Source organism: Lepidochelys kempii, chromosome 28 (genome assembly GCF_965140285.1).
Source record: "Lepidochelys kempii isolate rLepKem1 chromosome 28, rLepKem1.hap1, whole genome shotgun sequence".
NCBI classification, from domain to species: Eukaryota; Metazoa; Chordata; order Testudines; family Cheloniidae; genus Lepidochelys; species Lepidochelys kempii.
The window spans coordinates 1,695,369-1,721,034 of record NC_136407.1 but is presented as its reverse complement, the minus strand read 5'-3'; the positions used below and the strand labels follow the sequence as shown (position 1 = coordinate 1,721,034).

The 25,666-nt window shown below is 60.7% G+C and overlaps 1 protein-coding gene across 5 annotated transcripts in view; it reads left to right on the top strand.

Annotated features, from left to right (window-relative positions):
- Positions 1-27: 27 nt before the first annotated feature.
- Positions 28-25,666, top strand: part of DLG4 (discs large MAGUK scaffold protein 4) — a 97,825-nt gene continuing 72,186 nt past the window's right edge. For 3 of the 5 annotated variants that reach the window (XM_078851002.1, XM_078850999.1, XM_078851000.1), the window contains exon 1: positions 21,301-21,365. In XM_078851002.1, the coding sequence (XP_078707128.1) occupies positions 21,324-21,365 (42 nt within the window). In that variant the 5' untranslated portion in view covers positions 21,301-21,323. Of the gene's footprint in view, positions 234-21,300; positions 21,366-25,666 lie in introns of those variants that run through there. The other 2 variants (XM_078851003.1, XM_078851001.1) reach the window with 1 other exon arrangement.

Sequence of the window (25,666 nt, the reverse complement as noted above, 5' to 3'; positions counted from 1 at the left end):
ACGCGCTATCTCAGAGTCCCCCGCCTCCCCCCCCCACACCCTGCACCTCGGGGGGAGCAGGCAGCCGCGCGCCGGTGGGGAGGGGGGGGCAGGGAGCCTGCGTGCGGCGGAGGAGGAGGAGGGGGGGCAATTGAAGGCGAGTGGGGGCAATTAATTCCCCGGCCCCCCGGAATATCTGATGTGCTGCAGATCCCTCCCCAGCCATGGATTGTCTCTGCATAGTTACCACCAAGGTAGGGGGCCCTGGGGGTCTCCGCGGTGCTGGGGGGGCGGGCTGGGGGGTTTCCATGGTGCTGGGGGCACTGGGGTGCTGGGGGGGGCCTCAGGGTCTCCATGGTTCTGTGTGGGGCGCGCTGGGGTTCTCCATGCCGATCTGGGGGTTTTGGGGGGCTGAGGGTCTCCATGGTACTTGGGGGGGGTGCTCGAGGTCTCCCTGGTGATGTGGGGGTGTCTCTGGGGTGCTGGGGGGACTGAGGGTCTCCATGTTGTTGGGGGGGCCTCTGGAGTGCTGGGGGGGGGCTGAGGGCCTCCATGATGCTTGGGGGACCTCTGGAGTGCTGGGGGGCTGAGGGCCTCCATGGTGATGGGGAGCGCCGAGGGTCTCCATAGAGCTGTGTTTGGGGGGTGAGGGTCTCCATGGTGATGGGGGGGGATAAGGGTCTCCATGGTGATGTGGGGGTTTTGGGGGGCTGAGGGTCTCCATGGTGCTGGGTGGGGGGTGCTTGAGGTCTCCCTGGTGATGTGTGGAGGGGTCAGGGTCTACCTGGTGATGTGGGAGTGTCTCTGGGGTGCTGGAGGGCCTGAGGGTCTCCATGGTGCTGGGGGGGCCTCTGGGGTGCTGGGGGGGGCTGAGGGCCTCCATGGTGCTTGGGGGGGCCTCTGGAGTGCTGGGGGGGGCTGAGGGCCTCCAGGGTGATGGGGAATGCCAAGGGTCTCCATAGAGCTGTGGGGGGGGGGTGAGGGTGCTGGGGGTATCCATGGTGATGTGGGGGGGATAAGGATCTCCATGGTGATGTGGGGGTGTCTCTGGGGTGCTGGGGGGACTGAGAGTCTCCATGGTGATGGGGGGAGGAGTCTCTGGGGTGCTGGGGGGGCCGAGGGTCTCCATGGTGCTGTGGGGGGCACTGGGGTTGTCTATAGTGATCTGGGCATGTCTCTGGGGTGCTGGGGGGACTGAGGGTCTCCATGGTGCTCGGGGGGGGCAGAGGGTTGCTGTGATGCTTGGGGGGGTGCTCGGGGTCTCCATGGTGATGAAGGGGCTGAGGGTCTCCATGGTGCGGGGGGGGGGTGAGAATCTCCATGGTGCTGGGGTGGGGGTCGGGGGGTGCTGGGTGTCTCCATGGTGCTCGGCAGGGGCTGGGGCCCTCCATGGTCCTGTGGGGGGGTCTCCGTGATGCTGTGTGGGAGGGCTTGGGGGGTCTCCATGATGCCATAGGGGGGTGGCTGGGGGTCTCCGTGTGGGTGGGGGTGTTTCACGGTCTGCAAGGTATTGGCATGGGGGGAGTCTCTATGGGACTGGGGAGGCCTGGCGGCTCTCTATGGGGCTGGGAGCTGGCTATGGGGCTGGGAGGGGGTGCAGGGGGATTCTCCATGGGGCTGGTGCTCTCAATAGTGTTGGGAGGGGATTCCTGAAGGCTCGCTGTGGGGGAGGCCGTGGGCGCTCCCTGGGGTGGTGGGAGGCTTCGGGAGAGGCTGTGGGGGGCTGGAGGGGCTCTGTTGCTCGGGGTGGCTGAGGGTCTTTCTGTGGGGCTTGGCGGGGTCTCCATGATGTTAGCAGCAGGTCTGGGGGTCTTCACCATGCTGGGGCTCTGCGTGGGTGGGTGGTTCGGGGGCTGAGGCTGTCTATGGTGGGGTGGGAGGCTGGGTGTTCTCTATGGGGCTGGGGGCTCTCTATGGGGCTGTGAGGGGTTCTGGGGGGTCTCTATGGGGCTGTGGGGGGGAGGCTGGGGGTCTCTGTGGTGCTCCCCGCTGCCTAGCCAGTCCTCCCACACTCGCTCCCTCCCTGCATGCTGCCCCTGCTGGCTGGAGGTCGGGTGGGCCTGGGGTGTGGGTGTGGGTGTGTGCATCACATCCCCCGCCCCCAATTTCGGGGCAGCTGGGGGGCTCACTCTGCTGAACACCCCACCTCCTCTGGGGGCCGGGATTCTCTGCTAACAGTCCACCCGGCACGTTGGCTCCCCCCCGGCTGGGTGTGGGTGTGGGTGTATGTGTGCCCTTGAACAGTGTGTGTACTCAGGGTGTGTGTGTGTGTGTGTGATTGTGCGTGCACGTTGTGTCAATTTGTGTGTGTGCGCTGTGTGAGTCTGACTATTTTTGTGGTCAGTGTGTGTGTGTGTATTTGTGTTCGCGTGCGGTTGTGGCTCTTTTTGTGGTCAGTGTGTGTGTATTTGCGTTTGTGTGCGGTTGTGGCTCTTTTTGTGGTCAGTGTGTGTGTGTGTATTTGTGTGTGTTCGCGTGCGGTTGTGGCTCTTTTTGTGGTCAGTGTGTGTGTATTTGCATTTGTGTGCGGTTGTGGCTCTTTTTGTGGTCAGTGTGTGTGTATTTGCATTTGTGTGCGGTTGTGGCTCTTTTTGTGGTCAGTGTGTGTGTATTTGCGTTTGTATGCGGTTGTGGCTCTTTTTGTGGTCAGTGTGTGTGTATTTGCGTTTGTATGCGGTTGTGGCTCTTTTTGTGGTCAGTGTGTGTGTGTGTATTTGTGTGTGTTCGCGTGCAGTTGTGGCTCTTTTTGTGGTCAGTGTGTGTGTATTTGCATTTGTGTGCGGTTGTGGCTCTTTTTGTGGTCAGTGTGTGTGTATTTGCGTTTGTGTGCGGTTGTGGCTCTTTTTGTGGTCAGTGTGTGTGTATTTGCGTTTGTATGCGGTTGTGGCTCTTTTTGTGGTCAGTGTGTGTGTGTGTATTTGTGTGTGTTCGCGTGCGGTTGTGGCTCTTTTTGTGGTCAGTGTGTGTGTATTTGCGTTTGTGTGCGGTTGTGGCTCTTTTTGTGGTCAGTGTGTGTGTATTTGCGTTTGTGTGCGGTTGTGGCTCTTTTTGTGGTCAGTTGTGTGTGTGTGTTGTATTTGCGTTCACGTGCGGTTGTGGCTATTTTTGTGGTGAGTGTGTGTGTGTATTTGTGTTTATATGCGGTTGTGGCTATTTTTGTGGTGAGTGTGTGTGTGTATTTGCGTTCGCGTGCGGTTGTGGCTATTTTTGTGGTCAGTGTGTGGGTTGTATTTGCGTTCGCGGGCGGTTGTGGCTCTTTTGGTGTGCGGGGTGAGTGCGTGTGCGTACTGTGTGGGAATGGGGGTCCATGCACGTGTTGCGAGATGTGTGTGTATACACGTGTGTGAGCGACCATGCTGCCCCCTGCTGGTGTGTGTGTGTGTGAAGACAGATGGCCAGAGGCAGCTGATGGGTGCCAGAGAACAGGAGGCGTGGGGAGGGGGGGCTTGTCTCAGCACATGGTGAGGGGTGCCCGGGGGGGGGCCGGGACCTTGCCCTGGGCGGGTGCTTGATTCCCAGCTCCCGGACGTCCCGGGCTGGCAGATGGTGAGTGGCGGGGGCGGGTGGGGTGGTGGAAGGAGGAGGGGTGTGACCCGAGCTGGCAGTCATGTGTGTTGGGTGCCCTGGGCGTGTGTCGTAGACCCGGGTGCGGGAGCCGGCGTGTGACGAAGGCGCGGGGGGGGCGGGGGGCTGCGTGTATAGGCATGTGGTTGTGTGTGGGGCTGTGGGCTGCGTGTCTGGACAGCTGTGGCTGTGTGTGGATCCGTGTGTGTGTGTGTGTGAATGGCTGTGTGTGTGGATGGTTGTGGCAGAATGTGTCGATCGCTATGTGTGTGGATTGGTGTGTGGAGGGCTGTGTCTGTGTGTGTGGATGGCTTATGCCCATGTGTCTGCCTGTCCCCAGGGGTGTGTAGCGAACACGCACCCCAGGGCCTAGCTAGGCCCTAACCCCCGGTGTTGATGCTCCGGTGGGGGTCCTGGCCTGGTGGTGAGTGGGAGGCGAGGGTCAGAGAGGTGGGAGGCCTGAGATCCCAGGTTAGCACACAATGCCCCATTCACTTCAGCCAGGAAAATACACTCCTGCTCAGTGAGGTGAATTCAGTGCTGATCGCTGTGTGAGTCACCAAGTGTGTGTGTGTAACTGTGTGTGTGTGTAATTCAAACAGCAGGAAAGGAGACTCGGGGGTGAACTGATATGGGGTGGAGGGAATTAGGTGGCAGTAGGGGGGAATTTTATTAGGGTTGGGGAGCAAGGGGGAAATAGGAGACAGCTGGATAACTCCTGAATGAAGATATGGAGGTACGACCTGGATGGGTCTGGATCACTGGTGAATGGGGATCTGGAGGTGCGTCCTGGAGAGGGGTCACTGGTGGATGGAGATCTGGAGGTGTGTTCTGGAGAGGGATCACTGGTGGATGGGGATCTGGAGGTGTGTTCTGGAGAGGGATCACTGGTGGATGGGGGATCTGGAGGTGCGTTCTGGAGAGGGGTCACTGGTGGATGGAGATCTGGAGGTAGGCTCTGGAGAGGGGTCACTGGTGGATGGAGATCTGGAGGTGTGTTCTGGAGAGGGATCACTGGTGGATGGGGGATCTGGAGGTGCGTCCTGGAGAGGGGTCACTGGTGGATGGAGATCTGGAGGTGTGTTCTGGAGAGGGATCACTGGTGGATGGGGATCTGGAGGTGTGTTCTGGAGAGGGATCACTGGTGGATGGGGATCTGGAGGTGCGTTCAGTACAGGGGTCACTTGTGGAAGCGGGATCTGGAGGTAGGCTCTGGAGAGGGGTCACTTGTGGATGGGGGATTTGGAGGTAGGCTCTGGAGAGGGGTCACTTGTGGATGGGGGATTTGGAGGTAGGCTCTGGAGAGGGGTCACTGGTGGATGGGGATCTGGAGGTGTGTTCTGGAGACGCGCTATCTCAGAGTGGGGATCTGGAGGTGTGTTCTGTAGGGGAGTCACTGGTGGATGAGCATCTGGAGGTAGGTACTGGAGAGGGGTCACTCGTGGATGGAGATCTGGAGGTGTGTTCTGGAGAGGGATCACTGGTGGATGGGGACATGGAGGTGCGTTCAGTACAGGGGTCACTTGTGGAAGCGGGATCTGGAGGTAGGCTCTGGAGAGGGGTCACTTGTGGATGGGGGATATGGAGGTAGGCTCTGGAGAGGGGTCACTTGTGGATGGGGGATCTGGAGGTGCGTTCTGGAGAGGGGTCACTGGTGGATGGGGATCTGGAGGTAGGTTCTCTTGAGGGGTCACTGGTGGATGGGGATCTGGAGGTCCGTTCTGGAGGGTGGTCACTGGTGGATGGGGGATCTGGAGGTGCGTTGAGGAGAGGGGTCACTGGTGGATGGTGATCTGGAGGTAGGTTCTCTTGAGGGGTCACTGGTGGACGGGGGAACTGGAGGTGTGTTCCGGAGAGGGGTCACTGGTGGTTTGGGATCTGGAATTGCGTTCTGGAGAGGGGTCACTGGTGGATGGGGGATCTGGAGGTGCGTTCTGGAGAGGGGTCACTGGTGGATGGGGGATCTGGAGGTGCGTTCTGGAGAGGGGTCACTGGTGGATGGGGGATCTGGAGGTGCGTTCTGGAGGGCGGTCACTGGTGGACAGTGATCTGGAGGTAGGTTCTCTTGAGAGGTCACCGGTGGATGGGGGATTTGGAGGTGCACTATGGAGAGAGGTCACTGGTGGATGGGCGATATGGAGGTGCCTTCTGGAGAGGGGTCACTGGTGGATTGGGATCTGGAGGTGCGTTCTGGAGAGGGCTCACTTGTGGATGGGGATCTGGATGTAGGTTGTGGAAAGGGGTCACTGGTGGATGGGGATCTGGAGGTGCATTCCGGAAGGGGTCACTTGTGAATGGGGAAGCTGGAGGTAGGTTCTGGAGAGGGGTCACTGGTGGATGGGGGATCTGGAGGTGCATTCTGAAGAGGGGTCACTGGTGGATGCGGGATCTGGAGATGCATTGTGGAGAGAGGTCACTGGTGGACGGGAATCTGGAGGTGCGTTCTGGAGAGGGATCACTGGTGGATTGGGATCTGGAGGTAGGTTCTTTTGAGGGGTCACTGGTGGACGGGGATCTGGAGGTGCGTTCAGGAGAGGAGTCACTGGTGGATGGCGATCTGGAGGTAGGTTCTCTTGAGGGGTCACTGGTGGACGGGGGAACTGGAGGTGTGTTCCAGAGAGGGATTACTGGTGGTTTGGGATCTGGAATTGCATTCTGGAGAGCAGTCACTGGTGGATGGGGGATCTGGAGGTGCGTTCTGGAGGGCGGTCACTGGTGGATTGGGGATCTGGAGGTGCCTTCTGGAGAGGGGTCACTGGTGGATTGGGGATCTGGAGGTGCGTTCTGGAGAGGGGTCACTGGTGGATGGGGGATCTGGAGGTGCGTTCTGGAGAGGGCTCACTTGTGGATGGGGATCTGGATGTAGGTTGTGGAAAGGGGTCACTGGTGGATGGGGGATCTGGAGGTAGGCTCTGGAGAGGGGTCACTTGTGGATGGGGGATTTGGAGGTAGGCTCTGGAGAGGGGTCACTTGTGGATGGGGGATCTGGAGGTGCGTTCTGGAGAGGGGTCACTGGTGGATGGGGATCTGGAGGTAGGTTCTCTTGAGGGGTCACTGGTGGATGGGGATCTGGAGGTCCGTTCTGGAGGGTGGTCACTGGTGGATGGGGGATCTGGAGGTGCGTTGAGGAGAGGGGTCACTGGTGGATGGTGATCTGGAGGTAGGTTCTCTTGAGGGGTCACTGGTGGACGGGGGAACTGGAGGTGTGTTCCGGAGAGGGGTCACTGGTGGTTTGGGATCTGGAATTGCGTTCTGGAGAGCAGTCACTGGTGGATGGGGATCTGGAAGTGCGTTCTGGAGAGGGGTCACTGGTGGATGGGGGATCTGGAGGTGCGTTCTGGAGGGCGGTCACTGGTGGACAGTGATCTGGAGGTAGGTTCTCTTGAGAGGTCACCGGTGGATGGGGGATTTGGAGGTGCACTATGGAGAGAGGTCACTGGTGGATGGGCGATATGGAGGTGCCTTCTGGAGAGGGGTCACTGGTGGATGGGGGATCTGCAGGTGCATTCTGAAGAGGGGTCACTGGTGGATGCGGGATCTGGAGATGCATTGTGGAGAGAGGTCACTGGTGGACGGGAATCTGGAGGTGCGTTCTGGAGAGGGATCACTGGTGGATTGGGATCTGGAGGTAGGTTCTTTTGAGGGGTCACTGGTGGACAGGGATCTGGAGGTGCGTTCAGGAGAGGAGTCACTGGTGGATGGCGATCTGGAGGTAGGTTCTCTTGAGGGGTCACTGGTGGATGGGGGATCTGGAGGTGCGTTCTGGAGAGGGCTCACTTGTGGATGGGGATCTGGATGTAGGCTGTGGAAAGGGGTCACTGGTGGATGGGGATCTGGAGGTGCATTCCGGAAGGGGTCACTTGTGAATGGGGGAGCTGGAGGTAGGTTCTGGAGAGGGGTCACTTGTGAATGGGGGAGCTGGAGGTAGGTTCTGGAGAGGGGTCACTGGTGGATGGGGGATCTGGAGGTGTGTTCTGGAGAGTGGTCACTGGTGGATGGGGGATCTGGAGGTGTGTTCTGGAGAGTGGTCACTGGTGGATGGGGGATCTGGAGATGCATTGTGGAGAGAGGTCACTGGTGGACAGGGATCTGGATATGCGTTCAGGAGAGGAGTCACTGGTGGAAGCGGGATCTGGAGGTAGGTTCTCTTGAGGGGTCACTTGTGGATGGGGATCTGGAGGTAGGTTCTCTTGAGGGGTCACTGGTGGATGGGGATCTGGAGGTCTGTTCTGGAGGGTGGTCACTGGTGGATGGGGGATCTGGAGGTGCGTTGAGGAGAGGGGTCCCTGGTGGATCGGGGATCTGGAGGTAGGCTCTCTTGAGAGGTCACCGGTGGATGGGGGATTTGGAGGTGCACTATGGAGAGAGGTCACTGGTGGATGGGCGATATGGAGGTGTGTTCTGGAGAGGGGTCACTGGTGGGTGGGGGATCTGCAGGTGCATTCTGAAGAGGGGTCACTGGTGGATGCGGGATCTGGAGATGCATTGTGGAGAGAGGTCACTGGTGGACGGGAATCTGGAGGTGCGTTCTGGAGAGGGATCACTGGTGGATTGGGATCTGGAGGTAGGTTCTTTTGAGGGGTCACTGGTGGACGGGGATCTGGAGGTGCGTTCAGGAGAGGAGTCACTGGTGGATGGCGATCTGGAGGTAGGTTCTCTTGAGGGGTCACTGGTGGACGGGGGAACTGGAGGTGTGTTCCAGAGAGGGATTACTGGTGGTTTGGGATCTGGAATTGCGTTCTGGAGAGCAGTCACTGGTGGATGGGGGATCTGGAGGTGCGTTCTGGAGGGCGGTCACTGGTGGACAGGGATCTGGAGGTAGGTTCTCTTGAGAGGTCACCGGTGGATGGGGGATTTGGAGGTGCACTATGGAGAGAGGTCACTGGTGGATGGGCGATATGGAGGTGCCTTCTGGAGAGGGGTCACTGGTGGATTGGGGATCTGGAGGTGCCTTCTGGAGAGGGGTCACTGGTGGATTGGGGATCTGGATGTAGGTTGTGGAGAGGGGTCACTGGTGGATGGGGATCTGGAGGTGCATTCCGGAAGGGGTCACTTGTGAATGGGGGAGCTGGAGGTAGGTTCTGGAGAGGGGTCACTGGTGGATGGGGGAGCTGGAGGTGTGTTCTGGAGAGTGGTCACTGGTGGATGGGGGATCTGGAGATGCATTGTGGAGAGAGGTCACTGGTGGACAGGGATCTGGATATGCGTTCAGGAGAGGAGTCACTGGTGGATGGGCATCTGGAGGTAGGTTCTCTTGAGGGGTCACTGGTGGACGGATGAACTGGAGTTGTGTTCCGGAGTGGGGTTACTGCTGGTTTGGGATCTGGAATTGTGTTCTGGAGGGCGGTCACTGGTGGATGGGGGATCTGGAGGTGCCTTCTGGAGAGGGGTCACTGGTGGATGGGGATCTGGAGGTGCATTCTGGAGAGGGGTCACTGGTGGATGGGGATCTGGAGGTGCCTTCTGGAGAGGGGTCACTGGTGGATGGGGGATCTGGAGATGCATTGTGGAGAGAGGTCACTGGTGGACAGGGATCTGGATATGCGTTCAGGAGAGGAGTCACTGGTGGACGGGGATCTGGAGGTGCGTTCAGTAGAGGGGTCACTTGTGGAAGCGGGATCTGGAGGTAGGCTCTGGAGAGGGGTCACTGGTGGATGGGGGATCTGGAGATGCATTGTGGAGAGGGGTCACTGGTGGACAGGGATCTGGAGGTGCGTTCAGTAGAGGGGTCACTGGTGGATGGGGGATCTGGAGGTGCGTTCTGGAGGGCGGTCACTGGTGGATGGGGGATCTGGAGATGCATTGTGGAGAGGGGTCACTGGTGGATGGGGGATCTGGAGATGCATTGTGGAGAGGAGTCACTGGTGGATGGGGGATCTGGAGATGCATTGTGGAGAGGGGTCACTGGTGGATGGGGATCTGGAGGTGCGTTCTGGAGAGGGGTCACTGGTGGATGGGCTGTGCACCCGCCTGTGCCCTTTCCCCGGGCTTTATGCCTGCGAATCGTGAGCGTCGGTACTCCGGGGGGGGAGAGGCCATCTGGGGAGTGACTGAGTCAGTCCCAGGTCTTCACCAGACCCTGCTCCCACCCGCAATGGGGGTTCGGGGGGTGTCCATTGGTGTCTGGGGGAGTCAGGGGTCTGTTATACCTGGGAGATGGAAACCTTCACCCTGTCCCCCACCCCTCACCATCAGCTGCCCCTAACGCCTGACCGGACCCCTAGGCTAGAGTCCAATGCAAACCCTCACTATCCCCTCCTGTCTCGGGGGGGCCCCCCCTGGGACTCAGGACTCCTGGGTTTTGCCAGGTGACCTTACTCATAGCACACCGCCCTTCCCTGCCTCAGTTTCCCCATCTGTCCATTGGGATAATGCGCCTGGCTCTCTTTTGGGAAGCGCTTTGTGTCCCGCTGGCTGAAAGTGGGGTAGGGGGAGTGTGTGGGTTTTATTAATAGTCGTCTTGCCCCAGAGCCTCACCTGAAAAAGTCACCCCAAACCCAGACCTATAACCCTGCCCCTGCCCCTAAATCTCCCCCCAAACCCTGACTTCTAACCCTGCCCCTGCCTCTAAAATCTCCATCTAACCCCAAACTGGAGCTCTGACCTTTAACCTTGACCCTAAAATCTCTCTCCAGACCCGAATCCCCACCCCTGCCCTCTAGCTTCATAGCGAGCCCCCCCCAACCCTGCTCACCCCTCCTCCTCAGGTTGCCCCAAACCCTGCCTTTCACCCTAGATGCTGCCGGGACCCCTAGGGCCTCAGTGTCTCTGACCCAGACGTTTAATACCCCGTGGCTTCGCTCGCCTGGCAGAGCGGCCCAGTGGTGAGAGGTACAGGCTGGGGGGTCAGGACACCTGGGTTCCTCTCCCTTTATTGTGTGTCTGGGGGCCCCGATCTCAGTCAGGGGATCTGGGCAGCATCCGGCGCGACGGGACCCCAATCTTGGTCAGTGGCGGGGGGGATCTGGTCAGCGCCCGGCGCGATGGTCCCCGATCTCGGTTTCCCTCTCTCCATCTCTCCCCTTTCACGATCCATTATTTCCCATCCCCCCCCATCGCCCCCACTCCCCCCATGCCTGAAAACCACCCCCCCCGACTTCCGTCATCCATCTCTGTCTCGGCGCTGCCATGGCAACCCGGGATACTGGTTACATCTCTCTGGATCGAGGAATTATTTAAGGAAAGGCAGGACCTGCAGCTGCCTTCCCATAATGCTCAGCCCGCGGGCCCCATCCCCCGCCGAAGATCTGGGGGGGCTCGGCAGGGGGCGCTCTCCCCGGGCAGCCGGCGCTGGCCCCAGGGCGGTGCTATGGGGCAGGGAGCGGGGGGCTCAGCAGGGGGGCGCCGGCCTGTGGGGCAGGGGGCGCTCTCCCTGGGCAGGCAGGGTTGACCCTAGGGGGCGCCAGGCTGCTCACACAAATGCTCTCCCCCACAGGATCGGGGCTCCTGGCCCTCCTGTCTCAGTGTCCCTGAAATAATCCTGCCCCGCTCTGGCCTTGGGGGGGTTGGACCCCCGAGGGGCCCACAGACGGTTACGCCCCCTCCTGGCCAGCAGGGGGCGGTAGAGCGCCAGGAAATTGGGATGAGGAGGAGGGTCCAGAGACGGGCGGGGGGCTGTGACAAAGCGGGACTGTTCTTAATGTTTCCTCTGAATATTGTGGGGGGTGCCTCAGTTTCCCCTAGGCAGTTCTTAAGTATCTCGGTGGTGGGATAAGGGTGTGTGGTCGTTGCAGAGCCCTGGAGGGGTGGGAGGCGTATGGGGCTGGATGGAGCGAGATGGAGGGGTGGGTACCGAGGGAGGAATGGGAAGGTGGGTGTGGACGGAGAGATCGGCGGCTGTGGGGGTGGATGGAGGGACAGGCGGAGGGGTGCGTGTGGATGGACAGACGGAGGGATGGACGGCCGGATGGAGGGATGTGGAGGGGCGTCCAGAGGGATGGATGCAGACGGATGGACGGACGGAAGGATGGAGGCGGACCGAGGGGCCGCGGATGGACGGAGGGGTGCGTACGGGTGGACGGACGGAGGGGTGCGGGTGGAGGGATGGAAGGACGGACGGAGGGATGTGTGCGGATGGACGGACGGACGGAGGGGCGCAGATGGAGGGTTGGAAGGATGGATGCGTAGAGATGGGTGGAGGGATGGACGGAGTGACCCGGACGGACGGATGGATGTGTACAGACGGACAGAGGGGTGCGTATGGGTGGACAGGCGGAGGGGCGCGGATGGACGGATGGATGCGTAGAGATGGACGGAGGGGTGTGTGGGGTGGATGGATGGATGGGCGCGGATGGACAGATGGACGGGTGGACGGACGGAGCAGCACGGACGGACGGACAGACAGGGGGGCGCAGGCGGCCATATGGGTGGAAGGATGGACGGATGGACAGACAGATGAGTTCAGATGGATGGAGGGGTGCACGTGGGTAGACGGATGGAGGGGCGCGGATGGAAGGACGGAAGGACAGACGGAGGGATGTGTGAGGGATGTGTGCGGATGGACGGAGGGAGGGGTGTGGATGGAGGGACGGAAGGACGGATGCATAGAGATGGATGGAGGGGTGCGGCTGGAGGGACGGAAAGACGGACGGAGGGATGTGTGCGGATGGACGGAGGGAGGGGCGCGGATGGACAGATGGAAGGATGGATGCGTAGAAATGGATGGAGGCATGCGGCTGGAGGGACGGAAGGACGGATGGAGGGATGTGTGCGGACGGACGGACAGAGGAATGTGTGCAGATGGACGGAGGGAGGGGCGTGGATGGATGGATGGAAGGACGGACGGAGGGATGTGTGCAGATGGACGGACGGCGGGGCGCGGATGGACAGATGGAAGGATAGGTGCGTATGGTTGGACGGATGGAGGGACATGGGTGGGCGGACGGACGGAAAGATGTGAATGGATGGATGGGAGTTGCGTAGGGGCGGACGGACGGACGGAGGGGTGCGGCCAGGTTGATGGACGGACGGAGGGATGTGAATGGATGGGGGGTGCATAGGGGTGGACGGACAGACGGAGGGGCATGGGTGGAGGGAGGGACGGAGGGGTGCGGACGGACGGAGGGATGTGGATGGATGGATGGGGGGTGCGTAGGGGTGGATGGAGGGATGCGGACGGACGGAGGGGTGCGGCCAGGTGGACGGACGGACGGAGGGATGTGGATGGATGGGGGGTGTGTAGGGGTGGACAGACAGACGGAGGGGCATGGGTGGACGGAAGGACGGAGGGATGTGGACGGACGGACGGAGGGGTGCGGCCAGGTGGACGGACGGACAGACGGAGGGATGTGGATGGATGGATGGGGGGTGGACGGATGGAGGGATGGACGGGGGTTGCGTAGGGGCGGACGGACGGGCATGGGTGGAGGGAGGGACAGAGGGGTGCGGACGGACAGAGAGGTGTGGCCAGGTGGACGGACGGACGGAGGGATGTGGATGGATGGATGGGGGGTGCGTAGGGGTGGACGGACAGACGGAGGGGCATGGGTGGACGGAAGGACGGAGGGGTGCGGCCAGGTGGACGGACGGACGGAGGGATGTGGATGGATGGATGGGGGGTGCGTAGGGGTGGACGGATGGAGGGATGGATGGGGGGTGCGTAGGGGTGGACGGATGGAGGGATGCGGACGGACGGAGGGGTGCGGCCAGGTGGACGGACGGACGGAGGGATGTGGATGGACGGGGGGTGCGTAGGGGTGGACGGGGGGTGCGTAGGGGTGGACAGAAGGACGGAGGGGTGCGGCCAGGTTGATGGACGGACGGAGGGATGTGAATGGATGGGGGGTGCATAGGGGTGGACGGACGGAGGGATGTGGATGGATGGATGGGGGGTGCGTAGGGGTGGACAGATGGACGGATGAGGGATGGATGGGGGGTGCGTAGGGGTGGACGGATGAGGGATGGATGGGGGGTGCGTAGGGGTGGACGGATGAGGGATGGATGGGGGGTGCGTAGGGGTGGACGGATGAGGGATGGATGGGGGGTGCGTAGGGGTGGACGGATGGAGGGATGGATGGGGGGTGCGTAGGGGTGGACGGACGGACGGAGGGATGTGGACGGACGGATGGGGGGTGCGTAGGGGTGGACGGACGGAGGGATGGATGGGGGGTGCGTAGGGGTGGACGGAGGGATGGATGGGGGGTGCGTAGGGGTGGACAGATGGACGGATGAGGGATGGATGGGTGGTGCGTAGGGGTGGACGGATGGAGGGATGGATGGGGGGTGCGTAGGGGTGGACGGATGGAGGGATGGATGGGGGGTGCGTAGGGGTGGATGGACGGAGGGATGGATGGGGGGTGCGCAGGGGTGGACGGACGGACGGAGGGATGCGGACGGACGGATGGAGGGGTGTGGCCAGGTGGATGGACGGACGGAGGGATGTGGATGGATGGATGGATGGGTGGTGCGTAGGGGTGGACGGATGGACGGATGGAGGGATGGATGGGGGGTGCGCAGGGGTGGACGGACGGACGGAGGGATGCGGACGGACGGATGGAGGGGTGTGGCCAGGTGGATGGACGGACGGAGGGATGTGGATGGATGGATGGGTGGTGTGTAGGGGTGGACGGATGGAGGGATGGATGGATGGAGGGATGGATGGGTGGTGCGTAGGGGTGGACGGACGGAGGGATGCGGCCAGGTGGATGGACGGACGGAGGGATGTGGATGGATGGATGGATGGGGGGTGCGTAGGGGTGGACAGATGGACGGATGAGGGATGGATGGGTGGTGTGTAGGGGTGGACGGATGGATGGATGGAGGGATGGATGGGGGGTGCGTAGGGGTGGACGGACAGACGGAGGGATGCAGACGGACGGATGGAGGGGTGTGGCCAGGTGGATGGACGGACGGAGGGATGCGGAGGGATGGATGGGGGGTGCGTAGGGGTGGACGGACGGAGGGATGGATGGGGGGTGCGTAGGGGTGGACGGACGGAGGGATGGATGGGGGGTGCGTAGGGGTGGACGGACGGACGGAGGGATGGGGGGTGCGTAGGGGTGGACGGATGGAGGGAGGGATGGGGGGTGCATGGGGTGGACGGACGGACGGAGGGATGCGGACGGACGGATGGAGGGGTGCGGCCAGGTGGATGGACGGACGGAGGGATGTGGATGGATGGATGGGGGGTGCGTAGGGGTGGACGGACGGAGGGATGGATGGGGGGTGCGTAGGGGTGGACGGACGGAGGGATGGATGGGGGATGCGTAGGGGTGGACAGACGGAGGGATGGATGGGGGTGCGTAGGGGTGGACGGACGGACGGAGGGATGCGGACGGACGGATGGAGGCGTGCGGCCAGGTGGATGGACGGACGGAGGGATGTGGATGGATGGATGGGTGGTGCGTAGGGGTGGACAGATGGACGGATGAGGGATGGATGGGTGGTGCGTAGGGATGGACGGATGGAGGGATGGATGGGGGGGTGCGTAGGGGTGGACGGACGAGCGGGCGCACACCGGGGGCACCCGCGGCTGGCGGGGGGGGGGGCAGATTCCCCAGCCCCGTGTGATGCTGCGGTGTGACCTCTTTCGCTCCCCGCAGCCACGTGCGGTTTCTCGCCGGCCCTGCACCATATGGTGTCCCGCCGGCCCCCCCCCCCAGTTTCCCCCCCGGCCCCCCATATGCTCAGCCAGGAGCCTGGGGGGGGCCTGAAGACAAGGGTCTGGGGATGTTCATTCCTTGTTCCAGGGCTGCGCCATTGTACTGACCCACCCCGTATTTATGGGGGGGCGGGTTCAGCAGGGGAGGGGCTCAGGCTGTGCTGCGGAAACCCCCCCCCCGCACAATGTAGCTGCCCTGGAGGGGGCCCCCTAGTGCTGGGAGGGGGAAGTTCAGGGGTGGGGTGGGGGCAGTGAGAGGTTATCGGGGTCTTCAGCCGCGGTTTGGGCTGGATCTGGGTTTCAGGTCTGGGGCCGATAGGGGTTTGGGTTTTTGCTCTGGCGGCGGCTCTGGGTTAGATCCCGGTTCTGGGTCTGATTCGGGTCCGGGGTCAAGGTCTCCTGCTGGTTCTAGATATGGTTCCGGTTCTCACACAGGTGCTGGTTCTGATTCTGGATCAGCTTCTGGTTCTGCTTCAGGCTCTGGGATCAGTCCTGGCATCGGGATTAGGTTCTGGTCTGGTTTAAGTCCTGGTCTCCGTTCTGGGTCTGAGGCCGGTTCTGAGATTGATGCCGGCTCTGGTCTCGGTTCTGGGTCTCAGGCTGGTTCTGGGTCTGTAGCCGGTTCTGGTCTCGGTTCTGGATCTCAGGCCGGTTCTGGTCTCGGTTCTGGGTCTCCTGCCGGTTCTGGGTCTCAGGCCAGTTCTGGTCTTGGTTCTGGGTCTGAAGCCGGTTCTGGGTCTCAGGCCGGTTCTGGTACCGGTTCAGGATCAGGGTCTCATTTCGATGGTGGTTCTGCTGGCGGGGGGCCCGGTTTGGACTCCGGTGGGAGTTCTGATGTGGGGCCTGGTTCTGGTTCTGTGGCCCGGTCCCACGTGCCCATTGGGGTGGGGCAGATTTGTGGGTCTGGCTCTGAAGTTTAAATGCACAGTTCTGACCCACTTCTGATGGGCGTGTGGGGCGGGGAGGGGGAGTTGTGGGGGTGTGGTGTGTGTGTGTGGAGTGTCTGACATAGAATCATAGAATATCAGGGTTGGAAGGGACCCCAGAAGGTCATCTAGTCCCACCCCCTGCTCGAAGCAGGACCAATTCCCAGTTAAATCATCCCAGCCAGGGCTTTGTCAAGCCTGACCTTAAAAACCTCTAAGGAAGGAGATTCTACCACCTCCCTAGGTAACGCATTCCAGTGCTTCCCCATCCTCCTAGTGAAAAAGTTTTTCCTAATATCCAACCTAAACCTCCCGCACTGCAACTTGAGACCATTACTCCTTGTTCTGTCATCTGCTACCACTGAGAACAGTCTAGAGCCATCCTCTTTGGAACCCCCTTTCAGGTAGTTGAAAGCAGCTATCAAATCCCCCCTCGTTCTTCTCTTCTGCAGACTAAACAATCCCAGTTCCCTCAGCCTCTCCTCATAACTCATGTGTTCCAGCCCCCTAATCATTTTTGTTGCCCTTCGCTGGACTCTCTCCAATTTATCCACATCCTTCTTGTAGTGTGGGGCCCAAAACTGGACACAGTACTCCAGATGAGGCCTCACCAATGTCGAATAGAGGGGAACGATCACGTCCCTCGATCTGCTCGCTATGCCCCTACTTATACATCCCAAAATGCCATTGGCCTTCCTGGCAACAAGGGTACACTGCTGACTCCTATCCAGCTTCTCGTCCACTGTCACCCCTAGTCCTTTTCCGCAGAACTGCTGCCTCGCCATTCGGTCCCTAGTTTGTAGCGGTGCATTGGATTCTTCCATCCTAAGTGCAGGACTCTGCACTTATCCTTATTGAACCTCATCAGATTCCTTTTGGCCCAATCTTCCAATTGGTCTAGGTCCTTCTGTATCCTATCCCTCCCCTCCAGCGTATCTACCTCTCCTCCCAGTTTAGTATCATCCGCAAATTTGCTGAGAGTGCAATCCACACCATCCTCCAGATCATTTATGAAGATATTGAACAAAACCGGCCCCAGGACCGACCCCTGGGGCACTCCACTTGACACCGGCTGCCAACTAGACATGGAGCCATTGATCACTCCCCGTTGAGCCCGACGATCTAGCCAGCTTTCTACCCACCTTATAGTGCATCCATCCAGCCCATACTTCCTTAACTTGCTGACAAGAATACTATGGGAGACCGTGTCAAAAGCTTTGCTAAAGTCAAGAAACAATACATCCACTGCTTTCCCTTCATCCACAGAACCAGTAATCTCATCATAGAAGGCGATTAGATTAGTCAGGCATGACCTTCCCTTGGTGAATCCATGCTGGCTGTTCCTGATCACTTTCCTCTCATGTAAGTGCTTCAGGATTGATTCTTTGAGGACCTGCTCCATGATTTTTCCGGGGACTGAGGTGAGGCTGACTGGCCTGTAGTTCCCAGGATCCTCCTTCTTCCCTTTTTTAAAGATTGGCACTACATTAGCCTTTTTCCAGTCATCCGGGACTTCCCCGGTTCGCCACGAGTTTTCAAAGATAATGGCCAGTGGCTCTGCAATCACAGCCGCCAATTCCTTCAGCACTCTCGGATGCAACTCGTCCGGCCCCATGGACTTGTGCACGTCCAGCTTTTCTAAATAGTCCCGAACCGCCTCTATCTCCACAGAGGGCTGGCCATCTCTTCCCCATTTTGTGATGCACACGAACACACGCGTGTGTGAGAGAGATGCGGTGACACTGAGTATGTGTGAGACGACCCAGCTGTGTCTGTCCGTGTGTCAGAGAGTGTGTGTAGGTCAGTGGGAGGTTGTGTGGGTGAATCGGGGTGAAGTTCTGTGTGTGTTTGGGTGTGTAGCCATGTGTGACTGTGTGAGAGGTTGGGTGTGTGTCAATGTGAGGGGGTGTGGGGGGGTGTCAGACTGTGTGTGTCTGGGTGTGTGTGTCAGATTGTGTGTCAATGTGAGGGTGTGTGTGTCTGGGTGGGTCTCAATGTGAGGCTGTGTGTGTCTGGGTGTGTGTCAATGTGAGGGTGTGTGGGGTGTGTGTGTGTGTGTGTCAGGCTGTGTGTGTCTGGGTGTGTGTCAATGTGAGGGTGTGTGTGTGTGTGTTTCTGTGTCTGGCTGTGTGTCAGTGTGAGGATGTGTGTGTGTCGGTCTGTGTGTTGGTGTGAGGGTGTGTGTGTGTCGGTGTGAGGGTGTGTGTGTGTTGGGCTGTGTGTCAATGTGAGGGTGTCTGTGTGTGTCGGTGTGAGGGTGTCTGTGTGTCAGGCTGTGTGTCAATGTGAGGGTGTGTGTGTGTGTGTGTTTCTGTGTCTGGCTGTGTGTCAATGTGAGGGTCTCTGTGTGTGTCAATGTGAGGGTATGGTGTGTCTGGCTGGTGTGTCAAGGTGAGGGTCTCTGTGTGTGTCAATGTGAGGATGTGTGTGTGTCGGGCTGTGTGTCAATGTGAGGTTGTGGGGTCTCTGTGTGTGTCAATGTGAGGGTGTGTGTGTGTCAGGCTGTGTGTCAATGTGAGGTTGTGGGTCTCTGTGTGTCAATGGAGGGGTGTGTGTGTGTCAGGCTGTGTGTCAATGTGAGGTTGTGGGTCTCTGTGTGTCAATGTGAGGGTGTGTGTGTGTCAGGCTGTGTGTCAATGTGAGGATGTGTGTGTGTCGGGTTGTCTCTCTCTCTCTCTCTCTCACTCCCCGGTCACACGCTCCCCCCACCCCCTACGAGAGGCTGCGTGGGAGCAAGCGTGTGACGCACCGGAAGTGGGTGACTGTGAGCCCCACAATGAGAGGGGGAGAGACCTCCAGGGGCAGCTGCCGCTGGGGGCCCCCCCCCAGCCCTGCCGGGGCCCCTCACTCCCGACCCGCAGCCCCCTGCCGGCCCAGCCCTGCCCCCCCGCCCCCAGCTCTGCCCACTAGGCCACGAGTGGGTGCACTGCCCGGGTGTGGGTCACCTGCCAGCTCTGGGATGTGGGGGGCTGCCCCAGCCTGTGCCCGGCGCGAGGGGGGCCCTGAGCTCGGTTGGGTGGTTTTAGGCACTTGCCGAAGGAAAGTAACAATTCTCCGCTCAGCGACTCGGCTCCAGCGGGGCCCAGGCCGAGCAGCACTGGGGGTGTGGGGGTGGGTGTGTGGGTGTGAGTATTTGCAAGTGACATTACTTGGCAGCTACCTATGCAGCCACCTCTGGGGCGGGGCAGCGGGTGACCCGGGGACCCTTCGCCCGGCGCCGAGATGTGGCCACCTCTGGCATGGGTGGGTGGGTGGTTACCCAGGGGACCCCTTGCCCGGCACTGGATGCAGCCACCTCTGGGGCGGGGCGGCTGGTGACATGGGGACCCCTTGCCCGGTGCCGAGATGCGGCCACCTCTGGCGTGGGTGGGTGGGTGGGTGGCTACCCAGGGACCCCTTGCCCGGCGCTGGATGCAGCCACCTCTGGGGTGGGGCGGCTGGTGACACGGGGACCCCTCGCCCGGTGCCGAGATGCGGCCACCTCTGGGGCAGGGCGGCCGGTGACCAGGGGACTCTTTGCCCGGCGCCGAGATGCGGCCACCTCTGGCGTGGGTGGTTACCCAGGGACCCCTTGCCGGCGCTGGATGCAGCCACCTCTGGGGTGGGGCGGCTGGTGACATGGGGACCCCTCGCCCGGCGCCGAGATGCAGCCACCTCTGGGGTGGGGCGGCCGGTGACCAGGGGACTCTTTGCCCGGCGCCGAGATGTGGCCACCTCTGGCGTGGGTGGGTGGGTGGTTACCCAGGGACCCCTTGCCCGGCCCTGGATGCGGCCAGCTCTGGGGCGGGGCGTCTGGCTCTCCCTTTCCCTTAGCCACAATTCACCCCCCTGTAACCCCCATCTCCCTTCTCTCCTTCCCACCTGCCCCTCCCCCGGTCAGTATGTCCCCCTCCCTTCTCCCTACTCCCCGTTTCCCCCCCCCGATCTCCAGCCCCACCTATGCTCACCCCCCCCCCGCAGCCCCCCATCTCCAGGGCTCTGGAGCCCGTCACCATGACAACCCCAGGGCCCCCATGGCTCGGTTGCTAAGCGACCGGCAGATGGTGAGGCAGGGATGGAGGAGGCGTGGGGGGCAGGGGAGAGAGATGGATCCCGCCCCATAGGAGACCCCTCCCTCAATCCCTGCCCCTGGGACTCCCTCCCCTGAGACCCCCAGATTGCCTGACCCCTGACCTCCATCCCCTCAGCCCCCCTCGTCCCCTACTCCCCAAACTACCTCCCCTGGCCCCCCCACATCCTCTGTTCCCCAAATCCCCTCCCCTGAGCCCCCCAAATCCCCTGCTGCCAGATCCCCTGCTCCCCAAACTCCCTCCCCTGAGCCCCCCAGATTGCCTGACCCCTGACCTCCATCCCCCCAGTCCCTCAGGTCCCCTGCTGCCCAAACTCCCTCCCCTGAGCCCCACAGATTGCCTGACCTCCCTCCCCTGGGCCCCCCAGGTCCCCTGCCCCAAAACTCCTTCCCCTGAGCCCCCCAGATTGCCTGACCCCTGACCTCCCTCCCCTGGGCCCCCCAGGTCCCCTGCCCCAAAACTCCTTCCCCTGAGCCCCCCCAGATTGCCTGACCCCTGACCTCCCTCCCCTGAGACCCCCAGGTGCCCTGCTCCCCAAACTCCCTCCCCTGGGCCTCCCAGATCCCCTGAGGCCAGATCCCCTGCCCCCAAACTCCCCCCTCTGGGTCCCCCAGATCCCCTGCTCCCCAAACTCCCTTCCCCGAGCCCTGCAGATCCCCTGACCCCTGCCCTCCATCCCCAGAGACCCCAGTCACTGCCCCCCGATGCCCTTCCCCAGCCCCCCCAGCCCTTAGAGACCCCCAGAGCTCCTCCCCCCCAACACGATGGAGGCCCTTCCCCAGTCCCCACACCCCCCTTATGAGAACGCGCTATCTCAGAGTGCTCCCTCACCCACCCCATAGACCCCCCGTCTTCCCCTGACAAGCCCCCCAGAACCCCCCCAACAAGATGCCACCGACCAGGGAGTCCCCCCCCCCACAATCCCTCCTCCCCCCCCCCCCACAGTGCCCCCTGTTGGGAGGGGCTGGGGCAGCCTGGTGTGTGTGCGCGGGGGGGCCACTATGTGAAACACACGCGTGTGCGCCGCAACCCCCCCCCGCACCTCCCTCCCCCTCCGCCCCCCCTCCGCCTTTTCACGCTTCCCTCCAGCTGTCGTGACCGGCCACCCCCCCCCTCACACGCCGGCGGCCCCCCCCCACGCCGATCGCCCCCCCCGCCCCCTCCCCCCGCCCCCCAGCCGCGCTCATGAAGGGCCGGACCAAGCTGTCATCCATGTGTCTCTGTGTGGTAGGTGGCATCTCTTCCCCCCCCAGATCTCAGCCCCCCCCAGCTCCATCCCCCTGCATTTGTCATGGCAACAGGGTTTTTTTTGGGGGGGGGGACACAGCATCCGGGGTTGCACGAGCAGATTCCCCCCCCCCTCGCCGCCGCCGGGACTGGGTGTTATTTTGTGGGGGGGGGCTCTGCGGGTGTTGGGGGGGGTGCTGCTGGGGGGGGGGGTGTCCCGGGTTTGCAGCGGGGCGGGGCCGGGCGAGGAAAACCCAGCAACGGGACGTGACTGCGGCGTTTCAGCCCCCCCCGCCCCCGGCTCCCTCCTGCTGTAACCCCCCCCGTGTCCCCCCTGCTGTATCCCGCCCCCCCCCGAGTCCCCCCGGCTCCCCTCTGCTGTATCCGGCCCCCGTCTTGTCCCCCTGCTGTATCCTGCCTCCCCCGAGCCTCCCCGGCTCCCCTCTGCTGTGTCCGGCCCCCCTCTTGTCCCCCTGCTGTATCCCACCCCCCCGGTTCCCCCCTTCTGTAATCCACCCCCACTGAGCCCCCCCGGTTCCCCCTCTGCTTTAACCCACCCCCCGAGCCCCCCCCCCGTGTCCCCCCGCTGTGTCCTGCCCCCCCATGTTCCCCCTGCTGTATCCCACCCCCCCGTGTCCCCCCTGCTGTGTCCCCATGTCCCCCTGCTGTATCCCACCCCCCGAGCCCCCCCGGCTCCCCTCTGCTGTATCCGGCCCCCTTCTTGTCCCCCTGCTGTATCCCGCCCCCCCGAGCCCCCATGTCCCCCCTGCTGTATCCCGCCCCCCCGAGCCCCCCCGGCTCCCCTCTGCTGTATCCGGCCCCCTTCTTGTCCCCCTGCTGTATCCCGCCCCCCCGAGCCCCCATGTCCCCCCTGCTGTATCCCGCCCCCCCGAGCCCCCCCGGCTCCCCTCTGCTGTATCCTGCCCCCCTCTTGTCCCCCTGCTGTATCCCACCCCCCCGAGCCTCCCCGGTTCCCCCCTTCTGTAATCCACCCCCACTGAGCCCCCCCGGTTCCCCCTCTGCTTTAACCCACCCCCTGAGCCCCCCCGTGTCCCCCTGCTGTGTCCTGCCCCCCCATGTTCCCCCTGCTGTATCCCACCCCCTCTGAGCCTCCCTGGTTCCCCCCTGCTGTAACCCACCACCCCCCTGAGCCCTCCCGGTTCCCCCTCTGCTTTAACCCACCCCCCGAGCCTCTCCCGTGTCCCCCCTGCTGTGTCCTGCCCCCCCCCCCGAGTCCCCCTGGCTCCCCCGCTGTATCCCGCCACCCCCGGCTCCCCTCTGCTGTATCCGGTGCCCCTCTTGTCCCCCTGCTGTATCCCGCCCCCCGAGCCCCCATGTCCCCCCTGCTGTGTCCTGCCCCCCCGTGCCCCCCATTGTATCCTGCCCCCTGAGCCCCCCCGCTGTATCTTCCCCCCAGCTCCCCCTTGCTCCCCCTGTGTCCCCCTTGATGTATCCCACCCCACCCCCCGAGCTCCCTGGCTCCCTCCTGCTGTATCCCGCCTTCTCGTGTCCCCCCTGCTGTATTCCACCCCCCTGAGGCCCCCCAGCTCCCCCCTGCTGTATCCCCCCGGCTCCCCTCTGCTGTGTCCCGGCCCCCTTGTGTCCCCCCTGCTGTGTCCTGCCCCCCCAGCTCCCCCCGGCTGCATCCCGGGCCCCCTGAGCTCCCCCATGACCCCCCTGCTGTATCCCGGGCCCCCTGAGCCCCCCATGTCCTCTCTGCTGTGTCCCTGACCCCCTGGCTCCCCCCGCTTTATCCGGCCCCCCCGTGGCCCCCCGCTTTGTTCCGCCCACTGTGTCCCCCCTGCTGTGTCTTGCCCCTTTGTATCATCCCTACTGTACCCTGTCCCCGCCCCGGCCTCTCTGTGCCCCCCCCGCTATATCCATGACCCCCCCATGTTCCCCCAGCTGTGTCCCGTCCCCTGTGTCCCCCCACTGTATCTGTGATCCCCGGGACACCCCACTGTCCCACACTATCCCCCACTCTACCTCCAGTGACTCTGCTGTATCCCAGCGCCCCCTCCCCCCCACCAGATTCCCCCCATTTCCCCCCAGAGACCTCTAGGCCTTGCATTATATCCCAGGTCCCCGGGGACACCCACCCCTCAAAACCCCAGCTCTGGGCAGCCCCCAGCCCCAAGACCCCCCCCCATGTCCCAGCTCATGGGACCCCCCGGCCCAGAGGGGCAGTCGATATACTGTGTGGGTCTGTATTGGAGGGCTGGCAGTCATTGCATTTCATCGGTCAATATCGGGGGGGGGCAGATTTCTTCGGGGGGGCAAGACTGTGCTCAGCTCACCCCAACCCCTCCACCTGTTGCCCTGCCCCTTTGGCTCCCAGAATCCTTTGCAGCGCCCCCTATTGGCACCCTACTGAATTAGGGCAACTAGACATCCATAATATGGGGCCCGTCCCGCTGCTGGGGGCTTTGTCTTATCTAGGCGCCTATTGACACCCACCGGGACCCGATTCTTCACCCTTGTATCCGGTCACCCTCTCCTGGACCCGCCCCCGATCCCGCCTGACCCACTGGGGACCGGGCGGTTTGCGCCGATCCCTAGCCAGGCCCACAGCTCTGCGTTCATGCCCGATGGCGCCGGGGGAGTCGGCTGAACGAAGGCCCCATTCCTTGTGGCCTTCTCGCGCCGGCCGGTTATTTCTTATGGATAACGTTTTACCGAATTCCGCTAGTTATTACCAATAATTATCAGAGCCTATTTATTATAATTAATACTTATGATCCCCTTCTCTTTATGATGATTTGTGCATTCGGTTATTTCTTATGCATAACGTTTTACCGAATTCCGCTAGTTATTATCAGTAATTATCAGAGCCTATTTATTATAATTAATACTTATGATCCCCTTCTCTTTATGATAATTTGTGCATTTGGTTATTTCTTACGAATAACGTTTTACCGTATTCCACTAGGTGTTATCAATAATTTCTTATAGTTGGTTTATGATAACTAATACTTAATATTGTGTTCAGTTATTTCTTACGGGTAAAGTTTTCCCGAATTCTGCTAGTTATTATCAGTAATTATCAGAACCTATTTATGATAATTAATACTTATCCCCTTCTCCTTTTGATAATTTGTGCATTCGGTTATTTCTTGTGGATAATGTTTTACCGAATTCCGCTAGTTATTACCAATAATTATCAGAGCTTATTTATTACAATTAATACTTATGATCCCCTTCTCTTTATGATGATTTGTGCATTCGGTTATTTGTTACGAATAACATTTTACCGTATTCCGCTAGTTGTTATCAATAATTTCTTATAGTTGGTTTATGATAACCAATACTTAATATTGCGTTCAGTTATTTCTTATGGATAATGTTTTCCCGAATTCTGCTAGTTATTATCAGTAATTATCAGAGCTTATTTATGATAATTAATACTTGTTATTAATACTTGTTAGAGACTTGCTATTAGTCTCTAAATAGAGACTGGGAGACTCTATTAGTCTCTAAATAGAGACTGGGAGTGGCTAAGTCATTATGCAAGGTAGCCTGTTTCCTCTTGTTTTTTCCTACCCCCCCCCCAGATGCTCTGGTTTAACTTGGATTTAAACTTGGAGAGTGGTCAGTTTGGATGAGCTATTACCAGCAGGAGAGTGAGTTTGTGTGTGTATGGGGGTGGGGGGCGGATGTGAGAAAACCTGGATTTGTGCTGGAAATGGCCCACCTTAATTATGCACATTGTAGGGAGAATGAAAAGGAGGACTTGTGGCACCTTAGAGACTAACCAATTTATTAGTCTCTAAGGTGCCACAAGTCCTCCTTTTCTTTTTGCGAATACAGACTAACCCGGCTGTTCCTCTGAAACCTGTAGGGAGAATGGTCACTTTGGATGAGCTATTACCAGCAGGATAGTGAGTTTGTGTGTGTGGTTTTTGGGAGGGGGGTGAGGGGGTGAGAGAACCTGGATTTGTGCAGGAAATGGCCCAACTTTATTATCATGCACATTGTGTAAAGAGTTGTCACTTTGGATGGGCTATTACCAGCAGGAGAGTGAATTTGTGTGTGGGGGGGTGGAGGGTGAGAAAACCTGGATTTATGCTGGAAATGGCCCAACTTGATGATCACTTTAGATAAGCTATTACCAGCAGGACAGTGGGGTGGGAGGAGGTATTGTTTCATATTCTCTGTGTATATATAAAGTCTGCTGCAGTTTCCACGGTATGCATCCGATGAAGTGAGCTGTAGCTCACGAAAGCTCATGCTCAAATAAATTGGTTAGTCTCTAAGGTGCCACAAGTCCTCCTTTTCTTTTTGCGAATACAGACTAACACGGC